At 45.2% G+C, this 15,573-nt stretch overlaps 1 protein-coding gene across 7 annotated transcripts; it reads right to left on the bottom strand.

Moving 5' to 3' along the window:
• Nucleotides 1-2,753: 2,753 nt before the first annotated feature.
• CNBP (CCHC-type zinc finger nucleic acid binding protein) lies at nt 2,754-12,357 on the bottom strand. 7 transcript variants are annotated; one of them, XM_082487588.1, is made up of 5 exons: nt 12,235-12,357; nt 5,487-5,606; nt 5,129-5,224; nt 4,746-4,944; nt 2,754-3,820 (listed from the first exon to the last, which is right to left on the bottom strand). In XM_082487588.1, exons 2-5 carry the CDS (start codon nt 5,587-5,589, stop codon nt 3,703-3,705), a joined length of 516 nt encoding a protein of 171 aa, XP_082343714.1. In that variant the 5' UTR covers nt 5,590-5,606; nt 12,235-12,357; the 3' UTR covers nt 2,754-3,702. The 7 variants fall into 7 exon arrangements, with proteins under 7 accessions (XP_082343714.1, XP_082343711.1, XP_082343717.1 ...); XM_082487585.1 differs by having other exon boundaries at nt 4,746-4,948; nt 5,130-5,224; XM_082487591.1 differs by having other exon boundaries at nt 5,129-5,221.
• Nucleotides 12,358-15,573: the final 3,216 nt, after the last annotated feature.

Genomic DNA, 15,573 nt, shown 5'->3' with positions numbered 1-15,573 from the left:
TGAGACGTCACCCGGAAGTTGACACATCGGCACTGCGCATGCGCGGCCGGGCCGGCGGGGGAAGGCCGCCGAGCAGCGTCTCCTGCGCGGGGAGGGGAGCGGAGCGTCCGCCGCGGGGCCGCGGGAACCGGGGCACGACACCCGGCTGTCCCCGTGCCCGGGATGCGCACGGCGGCGGGGCCAGGTCGCCTGGCCCACAGCCTCCAGGGCAAATGCAGTATGAGGTTTGACTTGTCCCAAGTCCCCACAATTTGTGAAATCACTATTTGCTCCTTCATCTCGTTAACTTTGAAGCAACTGACACTTGAAGTAGCAGCATCAATATTCTAAACTGTTCTCTACGGAAGGACGACTGGGAAGAGATACCTCACTTGGAACAGCTCACTCTCCTCTTTGAAGTTCCATCCCAGTTCGTATTTCTCAGCTTTCAAATCCCCTTTTCCTTGTTAAAAAAGAAAAAATATAATCTTGGAGAACAATACTACTTTTCAGACACACAAAAATAATTCAGTTAAGCACAAGAGTACTAACAAGCAGTGGCAGCAGGATCTCTATAACCAAGCTTAATTGCCATGTTCTCCAGGAACAGAAGAGCGGACTGTAGATGTGACCAGCACTGTGGGCCTTTCACACAGCGTTTTTTTAGCTACAGGTTAAGTCCCAAAGACTTTCAGGTCTTTGTAATCACAGAGCTTCAAGCTTTATTACTGTTTAACTACAATAATTATACATGAAGACTCGGTTAATCCATACTAACCTACCCCAAGGCTGAACACGAGCACGCTATGATTAGGCAATCTGTACTACCCCAGAACAACCCGCTCCTTTCAAGTGTGGATTTTACAAGGGTTTTGGCAACTGTGTTTAAGACTCACAAGTACATTCATGCTCCAATTCAAGCTATTAAAAAAAAAAAAAACAAACACCACACACAACCACAAACAAAACAAACAAAACCACACACACCCCACTCAACAAAAACCCCACAACTCGGGCAAGAACCTCATCCCCACCCCTCAGTTCCACAAGAGCTGAAAGGCTTTGCTCTTCAGCAAATCAGCCGCACAAAAGGCATCCTGGAGAACCATGACCAACTTAACAGCAGTCACCATCTCAGTTTGGTTTTACACACCGTAGAACCTGCCTTCTATATCTTTTGTTGTGACGCTGACCAGGCAGAAGCAAACACTTGGGATTTTTTTCTCCATAGGCAATGCAGCGCCAGAACATTCCCTCTTTAAGTGCTTCAAACAGAAGCACTGCCAGCAGTCTGTTTCCTTCTGGCTCCGCAGCAGTACCAACTCAGCCCTTCTAAAACCCGCTCAGTTTGGCTGCTGCCAGCCAAGCCACTTGGGCTCTAGCTGCCTTCTACATACTATTCTCACTAAGAACAGTCTTTTTCTCCCTGAACTACGGCTTGATGTTTTCCACAGGCTTTGAACATCAAACCCAGGCTGAAAACTTTAGTTCTTCATAAATCTTTATTTGATCAAAAGTTAAAACAACTCTAGATTTCTATGGCAGCGCAATGCAAAACAGCAACAATCTGATGGGGTTCACCTGATGTGACACAGCAGTTCTGACCGTCAATTTTCTTGGACACACACATTTTAGATATCAGCTCTTCTGAAACAACCTGAAGGCTACCAGGCATTATGCCCGTGTTTACAGTTTCAAACACTCCCAGGGAAGACTCATTTGGATCTTCTAGTTCATCAACTGAGGAGTTCTTACTGCTCTCCTGTAAGACTCACCTACGTACTATAGTCTGCTGAAAGCCACAACCTTACATTGTTCCTGGAGACCACAACCTTCAGGGGCATTACTGTGTGACTGCATCACGTTTAACAGCCTTGCTTCCAAAACAACTGAAAATGTTAATGTAATACCCAACTGGTTAACTGTAACATGGATCTACAGGTAGTAGTGCCAATTCAGTTTTACTCGGGCATAGCTGTATGTTATCAGTCTGGTAGAGACCCACATACCATCACAGGCAATTTTTTCACTGCTACACAGCCTATGAAACACGCTTTGGAACTTGAAAGCAAGGAAAGCGTTTAGCTCATGTGTGAAAATGCAAACATGAAGTGACTACAGCACACTATCCCTGATCATAACTGGACCGACGCCATATGATCTGCTAGTGCTCCTGAAGACGGCCCGACACTGAGGAGGTACACCAGCTGAAGCTGCCCTTAATGCCAGGTCTTACAGCCCTGCCTTCTCCAACTGTGCCTTGTGGGGAAGCACGAATCAGTCAAGAACTCCTGCCCTTGCTTTTCCTGCACATCAGGTGAGCTTTCTTCACTTCTTGAGTGGATGTGCTCAAGACATGCTCCCCCTCAGCTCCCTTTTCATCTGTGTAACTTTCTATTTACTAATCCTTATTCAACCAACATAGTAGAACAACATATGGGAACGGCAAGTGCCTGCAATACCAGAGGTTTTAAATGTTAGTTCTTCGTATAATGACATCTGTGAAGGTTGCTGACACACCATTAAACTACTCCAGATTTGGAACTTGCTGTAACTTCAACAACTTTTGTACCTTCTCCAACAGACTTCTGAAGAAATGCTTTAACTGCATCAGCACAGATGAAACAAGCCTGCTCCGAGACGATGCAATCCACTCACGTGAACATACACAGATAACAACAGTGTGGAAGGACTGCATACTTCACGTATTTAGTTTGATGCTACCAGATGGAAACTTAACATCAGACAGTACAAAAGAAAAGGCCAAACTAAACTTTTACACCTCCACATACCCCTTTTTAATGTTATTTTGCACTGTGTACATGAAAACCAAAAATAAACAAAAGGAACTTTAGCCAAACTCCCCTTCCTCCTCCAGCTTTATTGATAGTTTAAAATTACATTTTCTATGTTCTAGGACTTCAATTGCTTTTACCATCTTACTTTAAAAACTGATTACAAGCAAATGAAACTCAGTTGTCTAAGTGATATAGTATACAAAAATAACATCTTGATTTCTGTGAAAATGCATTTATTTGCAACTCCTGAATAGCTCCAAATTGTATATGCTATGAGCACTGATGTCTGGGTTTCATATTGACTTTGAAATATTTACTCAAAAGCTTCCCATTGCGTTCTGTATCTCCAACGTGAACATTCATTGACTGAATTACTGTTACTTTAAAGTTTATTCCTGATTTCTCTCTCTCTCTCTCATGGCCATTAACAGGCATGTGCATCTTGTTTGTTTACTCCCACTCAGCTATATGCTCTAGGTAGGGCCTGATACAGATATTACTTGGTGTTAACAGCTACTGAGGTCAGACAATCCAAGGCCATTGTAATAAAATTAAAGTTATGAGGAAGTTTAGACACTTCCAGAATTTCTTTCCTCCTGCATAGGATCACTTCCATGTAACCCAGAGAGGGTTCGCTGGTCTGACTCAACTCTTCCCATTCATCAATCCCTATTCACCAGTGGCACGGAAAGGGGGTTCTTTAACAAAGCATTATACATAACACCTCTACCAAACTAAACATAAACATTTTTGTAGTTAAATGCAGAAAGTTGATTTTTCCACCCCTTTCCTCCTTTTACACGGCAAGTAAAGCTCACTGGCCTGGGAGTAGCCTCTATCTGCCAACCTTTGGCCAGTGAAGAGGATTCAGAGAAAAATAATACAACCATCAATCAGAAAAAGGAGGGGCGACAAAGGAAAATAATTAGGCTGTAGCTTCAATTGTGCATTCCCGTGCAAGGTGCCCTGACTCGCCGCAGCGATAGCAGTTGACTTCACTGGTCTTGCTGCAGTTGATGGCTACATGGCCAGTTTCACCACACCTGGAAAAAGCAAATGATTTTGTCAAAACCATCCAGAATAGTTGCTCAGAAAAGCCAAGTACATTATCTACTTAAATTTCATGCAACACTAGTTCTGCATTCAAGATTTCTGCTTCAGTGTTCCAGAATTCTTTGACATGAGGCAACTCTATCTTCACCACAGCCAGGAACTGTTGCCCAACTGATCAACTCACATTAATCACTGTATATGCCAAAACCACCCTACATCCAATACAGAAGCGTGGTTGTTTCTTTTACTGTGTGTTGGGTTTCACCTACTCTACTACTTCTGTCCGCAGTTTAGCCTTGTTTCGAGAGTAATTAGTTTAAACTCAAATGCACCATGTTCCCTCTCCGTCCCCCACAGAAGGGAATCTTGGTGGGGGTGAAGAATACTGCACTCAGCAACATGCTGTTTCCAGTACAGGCCTGTGTTTGAAACCTGTCAGCATTCTGAAGCTGGTGTTTCAAATTGATTTAACATCCACCTGTACGTGCAGTGCAGCTCCTACAACAGAGACATCTTAAGTATATTGCTGCTTGGACTGGCTGTGCCAGTCAACTGATTTGTACAGCTGGAGTTTGTTAGTTCCAGCTGAAGACAGAGGGTACCTGACTCCAATTTAAGTTTGTGCTACAGACAAATACTTCCTGCTACCTTCGGCAAAGAGATATGGCCCCTTCTCCTGCGCAGCTCAAGTGACTTCAACATCTGCATTGTTCTGGCCGCCCAGAGATGCTCATCATCGAATCTAATACTTCACTTTGCTAACAGGTATTTAAGACTTAGTTTTGAACAACAGTAGACAACTGTTCAGAGAAACAAGCTACCTGGTCACAGTTTAAGCTTCATTTCCTAACCAAAATTAGATACAGAATGTCTCTGTGACTTTAGATTTTGCAGTTGTCTCTTGTCAGTTCTTACCTATAGCATTTCACTTTGGTGCAGTCTTTTTGAATGTGTCCAAACTCTCCACAAGAATAGCACTTCTGCTCATCTGCATGGTCACAGTCACGAGCCAGATGGCCAGGTTTGCCACAGTTGTAGCAGCACTGCTCTCTCTCCCTCTTCGGCTCCTTGCAGTCCTTCGCAATATGGCCACCTCTACCGCAGTTATAGCAGGCTTCCACAATAAGAAAAACATACCAAACAAGACTATAAAACCTTGGTAGAGTGAGATGTAGCATGCTTCTAGTGAAGGACACGTACATCTTGTTTCCAGTGAATTAGGATCAGCATACTGTATCCTTCTCTTCAAACACAGATCTCTGTGCGACTGAAGAGATAGAATATTTAGTGATACTTACCATCCTCCTGAAGATCACAGTCCTTGGCAAGATGGCCAGACTCACCACAGCGGTAACAGATGTCTGGGAGAGATGAAGACATGAACTGGAAGCCTGCTTGAAATGGGCAACAGGAGAAACAAGGTTTAAGGATTAAGTTCAGAATATTCTTAAGAATTAATCAAGCACACTGCCAGCTGAATTGACATGTTAGCTTCACTCTCAGATGCCCCCGGCAAAATTCTTATGCAGAGGTAAGAACCAGCAAAATTTATTACCAATTTGTGTCTTAACTTCTCTACCTCAGGCTAACAAAGTCAGTTTTACACACTATACAGAACAGTCAGCTAGACCTTTTACTACACAAATAACCAGTCACCTCTGCCACGGCTTCTCATCCCACGACCACGGCCAATTCCAGTAGGGCACTCCCGAGCCCAGTGGCCAGTACGTCCACACTTGAAGCATTCGTTGCTGCTCATGGCTGCAGATTACTTGCCTGAGGAAGAAAGACATTTTTAGAATACCTTCCTCACCCCTGACCAAAGGCTACTTTGAAATAAGAGATTTAGAGGTTTCCCACCTTCCCAGCAAAGGCAATAAAAATCAAGCAGGACTTCCGGCTAACTCAATACTTTCTTGTACAACATCTGATCATTACTATTAAAACCACTTTAGAGAATAAAAGTTTGTCTCCACTTTGCTTCGAGTAAGGCAGCTTTGAACAGCCAAAGAAACAGTGTGCTATATAACTTTTCCTCTAAGTAGATTTTGTAGCCAGCCTTCACTTCAAAAACTTATAAAACACTAGGAGTAGGGAAAAAGAAGTAGACCCCTTTAACTACTGTGTTACCAGCCTTACTGTTGTTCTCTCTTTCAGTAACGCACCTTCTTCCTTATTCCTCAAAAGTCAGCTACTTATCTCTACAAATTATTTCTTCCTGATAGTTAAGCTTTCTCTTGAAGTGGCTGGTTAGCAGCTTTTTTTTCATTCTAGAAGCTAATTGTAAGAATTGGCAGTATTAGACCTAAAGCCTTAAAAAGCACGTTAGCTTGACATTTGAAGACTTCACATCTTTTATAACTTAAACGGCGGTTAAAGTCTGAGAAAGAAGAATTACAACTTCAATATATTAACCTATAGCTCAGGATACATACTTCACTCCCAGGTTTACATGAAAGCAAATGTTTAAGACATTTACCTTCCCTAAAAGACACCAGACACTTGCCAGATATCTAGAAGGCTAACTTGGAAAGCATCCTTAGAATGCTCGGGAAACAGCAGCTAGGCATGCCTGTCCAAGACAGCATAAACCACTTCTTTTGCCCATATTGGGGAATGGAGGTATGCATTTCACAGAGCAGAAATCAGTCTACCACAGGCCACTGAAGCAGTGGTTAGGATGGGGTAGGTTAAACAGACTGCGGTCACAGTACCGTAACTCCCCTAAGCTGTAAAATGGTTACGCAAGACTTCTAGAACTAGAAAAAAAAATAAAAAAACAACACACAAGGAAGTTAAACATTTAAATTGGAGTCTTTTTTGAAGTGTGCTTCAAGACAAGTTTCAAGTACACTACTCTAAAAACATGCATGTCAAACTTCGTATTGATGAAGTCTTTATAACTTTATAAGTTTAAATACTTCACATGATATTCCCCAATTCATTATTCTTAACCCAACAGAAGCAGAATCATTATCTGGTATGTGTGGCACTTTACCTGATCCCCCTTCAAGATAATCCTCCTGTAACCTCACTCACCTTACAAAACATTTCCCTCCCCCAAACTACCCAGCATCCCAGACTACCAGGAACATTCATGAGTTGGGTTTTGAAGGAAACCACTGCAGAAGCAGTAGGAACAACACACAACCCCAAGAAGGAACCAGAATTAGCATCCTGACATTTAGGTCCTAAATGGAGAGCGTATATCTAAACATGAATTTTTATTTAGAGTTATTTTTAAAGTACTCCAATGTTGAACAAATTTACTGTTGCTTTTTAGCCACTCAAAAACAGTTCCTCTCTCTCCAACATCTTCAGCATAGAAGCGACCATCCATCCTTCCAACCACAGTAGAAGCCCGAGAATTTAAAGTACAAGAAATATAAACTTTAGTATGCTACTTCTGTAATCCCACATCTATATTCCAGTTGATCCAGATGATTGTATTTGCTCTTAAAAATGAAGTTCTGCAATGAAGGGATGCAAGATGATTTTAAACAGATCTAAACATGAATAAAACAACTGGTTGTCTGAGCACTTAAAGAGATATACTTGGATTTTACCCATAACCCAGTCTTCCCTGCTTCAGCTCGGTGTTCAAGACTTCAAACGATCTTATTAGGACACCCAAGGGTGAAGAGTTGTCTACTATGGTGGCAGCAGCTGGCACTCGGTGTGCTACTGTTTATGCCTGTTTTCATAGCAACCATGTTGACACTGCAGAACAGCAAAAACACAGGCAAAGCCAACTGCAGGAACTGGGCTCAGGCACAATTGCTGCTTTTAGTTTCAAGAGGGACAAAATGGGGTCTTTGAGTTATATACCAAGATACCTTCTTCACTCAACTCTTTAAAAAGTCCTCATATTAAAACATTACAGAACAGCAACGCAAGACCTGTTAAAAAGAGCAAAATAGTACACCAGCAGCTGTAATAGAATTGAAATACACTGAAATTTGATACTAACAACTCTGGACTTTTCATTCTAAACCATGAACTTGAGACTACAGCGTGAAGTCACCGGATTGAATATTGCTGGCAGTTACCCACATGAAGAACCTAACATAACCAGTTAGGTTAACATATGGTAAAAGACATATGTTTAATAGGCAAGCTAGACCTGCTTTAGATACACAGTGGAGAAGTTTTTATGTCAAGATTATTAATCTGTCAGCCTATAGCTAGTCTGTCAATCTGCCAGTCAGGATCTGCATGATGGGAGGAAAGCTCACTACCAACTGCCCCAAAGGAATGTGAAAAGAGAAGCTTCATAGCCAATTCAAAGTTGCTTCCTTTTCAACTGCTCCTTCAAGAGGAAAACCTGAAGTTCCTTTTCCTCTGGTATACAGCAAATTGGCAAAGTAAGATTACGCAAACTGAGTAAGAAATCTAAAGTCAAACAACAGTCTTTGCACAACTATCCTTCAAGACTGAGAGATTAATTTGAAAACCTTTATCTTCAGAGGCCCCTTTTCCCCCCGAACTCAGAGATATATGAAGGTCACAGCTGCCACAGAACTACAATTACAAAGCATGCCACTCCATCTTCAGATACCTTAAGTATACGAAAGTACCAAACAGTTTGCTTGGAATTTCTCTTCACCAGTATTTTAACATTTAACTTCTGCATTCTTCCTGTAAAGGATCTGAAACTGAATACAAGTTCACCAGTTAGAAGTAGGTGCAGCTGACACTACCACATTCTAAGAAGCCTTGCATGGGACAAAATCCTCCACCTGTGTAAACTGTTTTAAAAAACAGCATAAGGATTTAGTTTTCAGATAAAGCCAACAGCCACTTTTAAGGAACAATATCCAGAAAAGGCTGGTTGAGAAGACAAGTCCTTAAATGGATAGTCTCCAAGCAGTTTGGACACATTACATTTTTCAGTTACTTCCAACAGAAAAAAATTAGTACGGTAAAAACCACCCGAGTTCAAGTTCTTCTCTATTAGTCAATACGCCTCCATTTTGTCATCACAGGCAAGTTTCCAGCAGTTCCTTTTATCTATCAAGGCCACCTTAAGTAAGTCGCCTGCAAGAAGGCTACTTGTTTAAGTCTTCTTGGGAAGTTTCCACTCAGCCACATCTATCAGCATTTTCACAGCTCAAACATGTTCAACAAAGCAACTTGCCCCCCCGCCCCTTACATCCCACAACTAGATTTCTACCTCACCAGGACAGGAAAAGCAATAATGGAAAACAAATTACAACTACAGCCTCATCTGTAATTTCTGAGCCAGGTCAATTGCTGTAAGATCTACTAAGCTACTGCCTCATAGACTACACTCCAAAACTTGTGAAGAAAACACTTGCCTAGTTACCTCAAACCTTACCTTTCTACTAAAACGGAGAAGGTAGCCCATTTACCTGAACTTCTACAGAGCTCCATAACTGTAGTTCGAAGCTGAAATAAATCACCTCGCAGCTACTCCGCAAAAACGACCACCCTACTGCTTAAGATCCTGGGCTGAGAACAGCTCAAAGATCCACGAGAGGTGCCGCCACAGTGGTTTCCTAAATCAGATTTGAAGCTTTTGAGTGCAACTTTAGCGCCAAACTTCGAAGTGACAAAATTTCTTTGTGATTATTCTAGAGATACAATAAAGTTTCTTGTATCAAACTTTGAAGTGGAAAATCATGTCTTTCTGTGGCTTTACAATTAACAGACATTCAAAACTTTTTAAACAGGAGAGATGCTATTTATCTCCAGTCTTCATACACAAGTTTCAGCAATATCCAAGTCTCTTTTAGTTGCCCACCTAGACCTGATGATGGTAAGAACTACCGCTAAGCTGCATTGCAACGCTCCTTATTTTATGGCTTTTACCCTACATGCCATCCAAAACACAAGTTTGCTTTAACAAGCAAAACTAACCTGGGCTCCTCGTAATAGAAAGGAAACTGAACTTCACCTCTACGATTACTCAAGATGCTTCTGGATATGAGCAGTTCCTTAGAACTCAACAGCTTGTTAACAGTACAAGCCAAATATAACAGGTGCAATTATCTTCATTATACTTACCAGGTGCTTCTTTTGATCTACAAGCATCAATTCCATTAGATATTAATAGGACTCGACTCAAAGGACAGACTAGGTAAAAACCACTGCTAAAGCCAGCAGCATACTTAAGAGCTCTTCGGCAAGTCAGCTGTATCAGAGGCAAGTGTTGAGAAATCAGCAGTTTCCTTCCAGGCTGTTGGTGACCAACCTACAATACCACACCTGAATCTGACAAGCCAGCCCAGAGCCAGCCTGAACATGGTGAAACACCTATGTAATAAGAAGCGCAACTTTGCCTCCCTGTAAGATAAAGAAATGGAAAGGCAGAAAGGACTACTAACAGAAGTGCTAGCATTTAGTTTCAAAAGAGAAGTCAAAATATTACTCATTGAAAGAGAAATGCTACTCAGGAAGAGTTTTTATTTCCCAAGAAGCCAATTTGAGAATTCCCAATTTGAGAATTCTTGAACACAGGACACATGACTACCACCAAAGCTATTCAGTATTCAGCTGGTTGAATTTCCACATCTGTAACCTGAACATATGCTATAGACAGAGAGAGTTAGTGATGCTCCCCTCTTCTGCTTTTGTCCTCACTAGAAAAGATACAAAATTCAAAAATAAGAATCAAGTATTCTGACCACCAGGTAACAATACACCAATTCTGAGAAGTTGTTCTTTGAAACTTCAAGAAAACTTGCACAAATGGAAAGCCAAGTGCTACGCTCTATTCAGGTCCCCTCAATACATTCCACAGGCAAGTTGATCCAAGATTGCTGAATATAAACTCAAGAACCTGGATCCCTACTGAGAGGGCAGAAGCCAGATCAAAAAGACATCATCACTTCAATTAGACTTGCAACTCTTGGACAGTTTTGTTGACAAAAATCAGGAGAGCAAAAGTTAATCAAAAAAGTGACTCTAGCACCTTCTGCCTATTCATACTATAGTGGGAGAAACTATAGATTATGTATGTGCTGAATATGCATTCTACCATCTTCTTTTAATTTTTATTCCTACCTGTATAAAGTTTTAAACTTAAAGAGAAGTAAACAACATCAACAACATGCAAACTTTTTATCATGAAGTTCAGTCTAGACATTAACAAAGTCAGTTTTTAAAAAAATGGTAGGTTAAGCCTGTAACTTGCAAAGTTCTTGCACAGCCCTGGAGAACTCATTTAACCTCTTCACTTTGAGGAGAGAGGCAGGACTGCTTCTCTAGGCAAGTCTGCATTGAGGAAGAAAACACAGACTGGGCAACCCTGACGCTGCGTGGCAATGGGACCTTATTAAGTGCTGAAATGAAAATAAATCCCAGTATTAACTTTAATAATTCCTCATGACAATTCTGGATACTAAATGAGTAACAAGGGTTACTTGAGAACTATGCCTGACAGGAACTTAAATAAAAGGCTGCTCCACTAGTCCGTGATCTGTAGATGTCACAGGCTATTTTTCCTATCCATTTATAGGTCACATTTGGATTTGGAGCCGGCCACCATCCGTGCCTGCGGTCGGAGACAAATAGTTGCAACACCTCGACCCTCCGCTCCCCGGCCGCGCCTCACACGTGGACGGCCACGTGGGGCCCGGCCCGGCCCGCCACTCCGCCGGCCGCCCGCTCCGCCGCGGCGGGGGGGGGGGGAAGGGGGGTTTAAAAAAAAAAAATTAAAAAAAAAAAAGGGGTAAGAAAAAAAGAAGAACAAACAGTTTTATTTCAGCCACCTTCCACTCGATTCCCCAGTCTCACAAGATCTTCTTCTTTCCCGAACTTGCGGCAGCCGCTCACCCGCGGGGAAGTTGGTCCCGCACCCCACCGGCGCGGCGAGGCCGGAGCGGGCAGTTTCCCCCTCCCCGCGCCGTCGGGCCGGACACCTGAAGCGCAACTCCCCCCACCCCCCGCCACACCGCCCCCGCGCTGCAGGCCGGGCCGGCAGGACACGTCGCCGCAGCCACCGCCGGACCCCGGCCAACAGGCCGAGCGCCGCCGCGGCCTCGCTGGGAGAGTGCTCCCGGGCAGCGCCCGGCCTCACCGAGCGCCCCGCGATGACCTCCCCCCGCCCCAGTGCCCCGGCCTCCCTTCCCCCAGAGCGGCGCAGGCTCCCTCGGTGCCTCCCGGAACCCGCCAGAGCCTGACTCACCCGCCGCCACCGCCCGCCCTCGCAGGGCCCGCGGCGCCCCGCTTCCCCCCAGAGCTCCCCATCCACTTCCCGCCGCCCTCCCCCCGACACCCAGCCCGGGGAATCGCGCCCGAGCGCGGGCGGGCCGGTCGGGGCCACTTTCCCGCGCACTAGGCCGGAGTGCGCCAGCGCCATCATCCCGCCGCGCTCTACCTTCGCTCCTCTACCCTGGGCCCCAGCAGCTCCCCTCGCTGCCGGGACCCGCCCGGCAGTTACCTGCGGACTCTCGCCCCCGCTGCGGCAGTAGCCCGCCCGGACGACAGTAGGCCGCGCTAGCTCCGGCTCTGCCCGCCTGCTCCCGGCTCCCTTCTGGCTGCGCCACACGCGGTTTGCACACGGCCCCACGCGCTCTCGCCCCCCCCCCTTTCCCCTCTGATCACCCCGCCCCCCCTACTACTCTGCGCACGGCTCACTGGAGTCCACCCCTCAGCCAATGGGCGCGAACCGCTTTCCCGGGTGGCCAATCCCAGTTGCAGAGGGGGTCACCCAACCATGGCAGCCGAAAGGTGGGAGGGGCCCGCCCACCTCACCGTTCGGCGGGCCTGGCGGGGTCGAGGGGCGGCGGGCGGGTGGTTCTGCCCGGGGCTCTGGGGCACCTCCCTGCCCTCCGCTCCCTGACTCACCGCCCAGGCGGCTTCCGCCTCCTCCCGCCGCCGCCGCCGCCCCCCCTCCAGCGGAGAGCTCCGGCGTCCGCCGGACGCGGGAGGGGACGCCACGCTGCCCGGTGATGCGGCAGATGGTGGCGGCAGGGGAGAACGGCGGCGGCAGGGAACGCCGTGTCGGAGCCGACTCCCCCCTTTTTTCCCCGAAGTCCGGGTTCAGGTCCCGCGGGGGAGGAGAAGCCGCGCAGCCCCACGCAGAATCAAAGGGAGCGGGGCGTCCCGCCGCTGTCCGACCGGTCGGCTCCCGCCCAGCCTCCTCCATCTTAGCCGGGGGAGGAGAGCTCGTCCCCTTCACACCCGCTCCTCGCCCCGCCGAACCGCGCACCCCGCGCGCCTGGGGCTTCCCGCCGGCCGCACCGACGCCGGGGCTTCCCCGGCCTTTGCCAGGACACCCCGAGTGGCTGCGGAGGGCGGGCGGCGCGGCGGCGGCCATCTTGAGGGGAGGGCTTGGCGGCCGTGGTGGCGGCAGCGCGAGGAAATGGTGGACGCGGGGCCGGGGCCCGGCGGGCGCGGACCGGCCGTGGGGCGAGAGCAGGGCCCGCCGCCGTCCTCAGTGCTGGGGAGGACCGCGGGTAACGAGGTGTTCGCAGTGCGCTCAAAGTGCTCTCTGAACGGAATTACTGAATTTGCAGATTTACTGAAATTTACTGAATTTACAGATCTCTTGGGATCTGTGTCTTAAACAAATCTCGTAATGTAATAATCTCGTAATGTAATAATCTCGTAATGATATTGCTGTTCAGCACTCAGCTATGAGGATTTTTACATAAACCCTCTCTCCCTTTTGCCTAGGAACATGGTAAATTAATTAGTGACTAAATATTGCACCAAAACCACTTTTATGTGAATGTCCTACACTGGCAATATCCCCAATTACTCCATTTATTTGGCTGTCATCATTTTGTTTAAAATTCCACCATTTCAACTGTCTGCTGACATGTCGCCCCCCTCCCGCCCAGCAGTGACAGGAGGGTCAGAGCTCTCCGGGCGCTCAGCAGCAGTGTCGGTGTGAGACCGGTGGTGGAGACGCTTTGGATTGACCTTTTCTTGAGCTGTAAATCTAATATTATAGCACTATGGGTAGGTTCCTTGTATTAGAGTATGAGTAACAATGTATGTCTTTCCCTCCACGCTGTTAAGTGCCATTCATTTAAGATGAACTTCACATCATTTGTATTTTGTTTGCTGTGGTTGTATGTCTGGGTGGTGTGTTTTGTGATGTGCCGTACTGTCTACAGACACAAACCAGGATGGATCGCACCAGCACTGAGGTTCTATAAGGGGATGAGCCTTTCGGGTCCACCTCTGTATGTTATGCTGTACTGTCCTACTAAAACTTTTGCCCACTCTCATTCTGGTATTTGTTTTACGGCAATATACAAACATCAACATTGCCAGCAAGCTTTGAACTCATAATAACATTTCTTCCCACTAATGACTTCTTTCATCTTTACTGTCATATTTCAGCATAATTTTCATGGCCTTTGGTTGGCTCGGATACATTACAATCCTGTTGACAAATAATCATACTTTTAGCTTTAATTACTGTTGTTTTCAGGTGCTAAATGGAAAAAAAATAATGTGCGTTGCTAAGGAAGTGCTCAGAGCTTCTACATCACGAGTGTGCCTACACTGCATTAAAAAAAAACCAGCCAAACAACAGATCCATGTCACTAAGAAGGAATGCAGAGACAAAATCATATAACCTTAATTTTTTCATCAAATCTTTACTTTTTTTCTTAAAGTACTAGAACCTGGCTTCTGTCTGAGTCTTTGTAACAGGACTCAGGAATTTCAGACTGACAATTGTATTACAACTTTTCCAACTTCTTCTTGTGTTTTGCTGGTTGTACCTCTGGTACTGTCCATGAGGCTAGGAAACTCCAAGCTTAATCTTGGTGGCCATCCATAGACTTACTGTCATCAAAAGTTTTTGGAACTGATACAGCCAGTAAATTCCCCTGAACAAATCAAAACTTTACTTTATTTGAAGGAACTTCGAATCATATGCTGGGGTCTCCCTTAGCTGAAATGGAAACAGGGTGCAACTCTGAGTGAAAAGGCATTACTCAAGAAGTGTTAATGCTGGTGACAAATCAATTAATCATCCTCTCTAAGCATACTGCCTCAGATACAGTTCTGGTGTTCCTATAGGACATTTTTAGCTATCTTTCATTGTAATGGATGACGTTTTCCCCCAGCAGATAATAAGAGAGTCTTCTCACAGCATTTGGGTTGTGTACTTACCTCAAGAATTAATTTGGCTTCTTGTATCTTAATAAAGCTTGCAATTCTTGTTTTGCAGGTTTCTCTGATATTTAGACAAAGGATAATTTGCAGTTAAAGAACAAAAGTGAGAGGCATGACATCTCTTCCTGGCTCAGTTAGTACTTCCTACAGAAAACAAAGTAGACAGAAAACAAGGTAGAAGTACAAAGTCTTTAAACTTCTTTCAGCAATGTATCTTTCCTAATGCAGACCATTCTTAGAAGTGTTGGATGAAGAGCCAAATCATGGTAAGACCAAATAAAACAACAAATCACATTTTGCAACCAAGGTGCTTGCATTGTTTTCCTCTGAGTGGTTGGACATGTGGGTTGTTTCAGTTGCTGGGCAATTGTCATTGCTTCTCAGCCTTGTACTTTTATTGTTAAAGTAAATCTTACTTCATTTTGTATGTGGGATTTTTCAAAACCAAAAAGACCTAAAATAATCGCTATGGATCGTGAGTATTCAAAAGAGAAACTGCTTTTGGAGTATGGTTTAGTTGAAAACAACTTGTCAGCAGCAGTTTTTGAACAAGTGGTAGCTGTCACCCGTTCGTTCCCGTCCCTGACCATTCGTATCCCCTGAGAGGAGGCCACGGCGGAGCAGGAATACACACCCGGCTGTG

This window comes from Vanellus vanellus, assembly GCF_965231255.1.
Source record: "Vanellus vanellus genome assembly, chromosome: 9".
Taxonomy (NCBI): domain Eukaryota; kingdom Metazoa; phylum Chordata; class Aves; order Charadriiformes; family Charadriidae; genus Vanellus; species Vanellus vanellus.
Note: the sequence above shows the minus strand (reverse complement) of the source record. Positions and strands in the feature narration are given on the sequence as shown.